The sequence below is a fragment of the Cupressus sempervirens genome, chromosome 6 (assembly GCF_028749045.1).
Source record: "Cupressus sempervirens isolate cs-2001-9-10 chromosome 6, ASM2874904v1, whole genome shotgun sequence".
In the NCBI taxonomy this organism is placed as follows: Eukaryota; Viridiplantae; Streptophyta; class Pinopsida; order Cupressales; family Cupressaceae; genus Cupressus; species Cupressus sempervirens.
In genome coordinates this window covers 330,019,126-330,023,927 of record NC_143123.1, presented here as the reverse complement: position 1 = coordinate 330,023,927, position 4,802 = coordinate 330,019,126, and the positions used below count along the sequence as shown (strand labels likewise).

Here is a 4,802-nt window from a genome sequence, read left to right as displayed (position 1 = left end):
TGATGTAGAATTTATTGCTGCCCTTGAAAATTAATAGAACCCATAAACATTAGCTCCTTCCTAAAAAAGGAGGACTAGTAATATTCTTTCAATTATACTTTAATTTATCTTAACAGGATTTATTTAACTGGGAGCTTTCTTAAGAATAAAGATGTGATTGCTTAGGATTGTTTAGGAATATTTGTATTTCTGATTAAAAGTCTAGTTCTTAAATTTAAAGACTTCATAATTAATAAAATATTTCTTGACATGTAACAAGAATCTCTTTGGAACCCCACCCATTTCACCCCTCAAATATAGAGATCTAAAAAGACCAAACTATTTTAAAGAAAAATATTTCGAATAATCCTTTAACCTATGAACTCCCTCTACCTTAAAATAGAACTGTAGCCTCTTGATCTAAAGTGATAGTCCTTTTACATGAAGGTGGTCCATATAAAATGTAATTTGACGGTAGACCCGAATTAAAATAATTGGCAGTTTTTTCTTTTTAGCTTTTTACGGGCGACGCTAGAAATTGAGGAAGTCAATTGGGAAAAAACAACCTAGGTTTTGCTCTCAACATTTTGCGCAAGCAGGTTTTCATATCAGCATGCAGGGGCGTATTTTCGTCATTCAATTTTTAGGTTGATTGCAGATCGAAATCAGTACTGAAGACCAAAAGATCCAGGCGTTTGGGTAGGTAAATTTCGCCTCCTCGCTTTTAATTTCCTGCATTTTGTTTACGATCTGAATATTATGTATAAGATCACATTACCATTCACTCTCCTTTCCATTCCAAAGAGAACTCAAAGCCTCCCGAAATTGAATTATTTACGTACACCAGTGTATAGTTTGTTATATTTTCGCAATAGTCCTGTGTGTATTAAGTTTTGATCATTCGGAAGGCTTTCATTCACATAATTTTGTGTACCCCACAAGATCTGAATGGCTCCATTTTGTGGTTTTTCTGAAACTAGTGTTGTCTGCATCTTCTCGTTTGTTTTGTTTAGTGTATGATCTGATCTGGAAACTGGGTTTTATGTAAGTAGATCTGAAAACAATGGCTTCTGAGGGCACAAGTACAAATTCAGGGTATTATAGGCCACAAAACATTCTTATCACTGGAGCTGCGGGATTCATTGCATCCCATGTAGCAAACAGACTGACTAGAAAGTACCCTCAGTACAAGATTGTTGTGTTAGATAAACTGGACTACTGCTCAAATCTTAAGAATCTCTTGCCGTCAAAATCATCTCCCAACTTCAAATTTGTAAGGGGTGATATTGCAAGCGCAGATTTGGTGAATTATCTTCTAATTACGGAGGGCATCGACACTATAATGCATTTCGCAGCACAAACCCATGTTGACAATTCCTTTGGAAACAGCTTCGAGTTCACAAAGAACAATATCTATGGGACTCATGTTCTTTTAGAGGCCTGCAAGGTCACCGGACAGATCAGGAGGTTCATCCATGTCAGTACAGATGAAGTATATGGAGAGACAGAGCAGGATGCCATAGTGGGAAACCATGAGGCTTCTCAGCTTCTTCCCACAAATCCCTACTCTGCAACCAAGGCTGGTGCAGAAATGCTTGTCATGGCCTATGGAAGATCTTATGGCTTACCAGTGATTACAACCAGAGGTAATAATGTTTATGGACCTAATCAGTTTCCTGAGAAGCTCATTCCAAAATTTATTCTTTTAGCTATGCAGGGGAAGCCTCTTCCCATACATGGAGATGGATCCAATGTTCGAAGCTATCTCTACTGTGAGGATGTAGCAGAAGCTTTTGAGGTTGTTTTACACAGGGGTGGTGTGGGGCACGTTTATAATGTGGGTACAAAGAAGGAGAGGAGAGTTGTCGATGTGGCTAAGGATGTATGCAAGCTGTTTTCCCTTGATCATGAGAAGGTCATTAAGTTTGTTGAGAATAGACCTTTCAACGATCAGAGATACTTCCTGGACGATCAGAAACTCAAGGATTTGGGCTGGTCTGAGCGCACAACATGGGAAGACGGACTCAAGAAAACCATGGACTGGTACATAAATCATCCAGATTGGTGGGGTGACATTTCTGGTGCTTTGCTGCCGCACCCTCGATTGCTCACAATGGCTGGAGTAGAGAGACTAGAAGAAAATGGTTCAGCTAATTCAGTTAGGGCCGGTGATTTAAAACAGGACCGGATGCTTGTTCCCTCAAGGAGTTTCTCTCAGAAACCAGCCCTGAAATTTTTGATTTATGGTAGCAATGGATGGATTGGAGGTCTTCTTGGACAGATATGTGAGAAGAAGGGTATTCAGTTTGAGTATGCAAGTGGCAGATTGGAAAACCGATCTCAGCTACAAATGGATATTCAGAAAACAAAGCCCACTCATGTCTTTAATGCTGCAGGTGTGACTGGCAGGCCTAATGTCGACTGGTGTGAATCTCACAAACAAGAGACTATTCGAACCAATGTAGTGGGAACTTTAAATTTGGCAGACGTGTGTAGAGAGCAAGGGCTTTTGCTCATAAACTTTGCTACTGGATGTATATTTGAATATGATACTGATCATCCAGCGGGAAGTGGAATTGGATTCAGAGAAGAAGACAAGCCAAACTTCATTGGCTCTTTCTATTCTAAGACGAAGGCCATGGTAAGATGTCTTGCCATTGCGACTAAATTTGCTCTGAATCAAAGATTTTTAAGTATATCTTACTATTTGGTAAAACACTTGAACGCTCTGAAGTGGATTTTATCATCTTAACCTACAACACAAACCACATTATATAAATTCTCGGTACAAACACAATTTCATACATTGGGGTGTCGTGTAATACCTTACAACCACACCACAGCTGTATGAACAACAAAAGAATATTGTAATTCTAGTAACTTGTGAATTTTTAATTTTCATTTGATGAATTATATTGGTTTTGGCTGTAAAGATTGAGGCAAGGAAAAAGATTTTGCTTGTAGATTAAGTATATCATGGAAACTATTTCTAATGTGTCTGCTTTTCTAATGTTTCAGGTTGAAGAGCTACTAAATGAGTATGAAAATGTGTGCACACTTCGAGTTCGGATGCCTATCTCATCTGATTTGAATAATGCCCGAAATTTCATTACAAAAATTACCCGCTACAATAGGGTAGTTAATATACCAAACAGCATGACAGTCCTTGATGAGTTGTTGCCAATTTCAATTGAGATGGCAAAAAGGAATTGCAGAGGCATATGGAATTTCACCAATCCTGGTGTCATCAGCCATAATGAGATTTTGGAGATGTACAGAGACTACATTGATCCCGGTTTTAAGTGGGTAAACTTTACTCTGGAAGATCAAGCCAAAGTTATTATTGCCCCCAGGAGTAACAACGAACTTGATGCTTCCAAATTGAATGCAGAATTCCCAGAGTTGCTGTCAATCAAGGATTCACTGTTGAAGTATGTTTTTGAACCTAACAGGAAGAACAAAATGCAGACAGAGAATGGTCATTAGCCAGTATACAATGATGCGGTAATATGTAGTCAGCATATTCCGAGAGTAGAAGTTACCTGCATAGATTAACTATTCATTTATCATGCCAGAGCTTTTCTTGTCCTGACTGTATTCCTTATTGATTTTTCACAGGAACGACATACACTATTATTTGTGTGGATACCTTCACCACCATGTCTCACTTGATTTACAATTTATTTAGCCTTGCTAATCTATAGGGAAATCTTATAACGCTCTTTTTGGTCATTATTTGGTTTAAAATTCTGTTAGTGATAAAAGGTATATGGGGAGTATTCTAGTATTGTATTTTGAGCATAACTCCAGTAATACCTATTATTTATTATCTATTTCTCTGCAAGGATACGGACTCCATGTACATTGCTAAATTATTGTTTGGTAGAAATCTGTACGATGAGTTGTGAGATCTAGAGTTTGTATTGTCATTCTGTTCTGCCAAAACGTGTAGTTCTGAGTCTCCTGCCTTTGAAATTACATCTTGACTTCCATAGGAATTTCATTTCTGTTATTTTTTCAATGCAAGGATCAAGTTTTATTGGACTGAGGTCTTCCAGCATTCTTCACAAAGTTTTACAAAATGACTTTTTTTTTTTTTTTTGTTTTTTTGTTTTTTGAAGAAAATACTTTATTGGGAGTCTACAGTAGAAATCAACTTATTTCAAAACTATTTATATTCAGAGTGTAAATGCAAATCCTGGAATGGGTAAAAATACTTCCAATATAATCTATTATTTATGCTTAAGTAACCATATAGCTTGTTTCTGTAACTATAGATGTATTGGTCTGGTGTATCTTAATGGTCTAAGAGTGATATTTTACTTACTTTGAATCCTTGATCCATTCAATGCAGTTTGCTCTATTTAGAGAATTTTCCAAGTGATGCATGATTTGAAAAATACTGACGTTTTGTAAATGATTAGGATTAAGAATATTTTGATACGACATTCTAAACTGCGGAAGGAAATCATATTTTCAATTGTATTCAAATTGAAAAGGTGAATGACAAATGGACCAAAAAAATAAAATACTGAAAAAAAATAAGAGGGCAGATTAGGCAAATTTATTCTGCTGTTGGGATTTGTGTCAAAGGTTGAGTTAATCCCCTTTGAAATATGCAGCATATGTGTTACAACGATATATATTGATCTCTCTAAACAGCAGAAAGGGGTGATGATTGTGAAATTTTATGTTGTGAAAATTGGCTGTAAAAGGACCGTCTTTATTCTTTATTCTGCTGTGCATAAATTATAAGGATGAAAATCGGTATAGAAGATGAAACAATATTTTTTTTGTATGCGATCCTGTCTTCTGCTAGGTAC

The 4,802-nt window shown here is 36.7% G+C and overlaps 1 protein-coding gene across 4 annotated transcripts; it reads left to right on the top strand.

The window, feature by feature from the left end:
* The first annotated feature begins 528 nt into the window (after positions 1-528).
* LOC149552501 (trifunctional UDP-glucose 4,6-dehydratase/UDP-4-keto-6-deoxy-D-glucose 3,5-epimerase/UDP-4-keto-L-rhamnose-reductase RHM1-like) lies at positions 529-3,823 on the top strand. 4 transcript variants are annotated; one of them, XM_089788082.1, is made up of 4 exons: positions 529-678; positions 1,032-2,620; positions 2,998-3,483; positions 3,598-3,823. In XM_089788082.1, the coding sequence occupies exons 2-3, from the start codon at positions 1,043-1,045 to the stop codon at positions 3,463-3,465; spliced, it is 2,046 nt and encodes a 681-aa protein (XP_089644208.1). In that variant the 5' UTR covers positions 529-678; positions 1,032-1,042; the 3' UTR covers positions 3,466-3,483; positions 3,598-3,823. The 4 variants fall into 4 exon arrangements, with proteins under 4 accessions (XP_089644208.1, XP_089644209.1, XP_089644206.1 ...); XM_089788083.1 differs by having other exon boundaries at positions 529-682; XM_089788080.1 differs by having other exon boundaries at positions 2,998-3,823.
* The last annotated feature ends 979 nt before the right edge of the window (positions 3,824-4,802 follow it).

Bases quoted from the DNA above. Each gene is read 5' to 3' on its own strand.
- LOC149552501 (XM_089788082.1), top strand. From the start codon at position 1,043: ATGGCTTCTGAGGGCACAAGTACAAATTCAGGGTATTATAGGCCACAA. The intron at 2,621-2,997 runs GTAAGATGTCTT...CTAATGTTTCAG, and splicing joins ATTCTAAGACGAAGGCCATG to GTTGAAGAGCTACTAAATGA.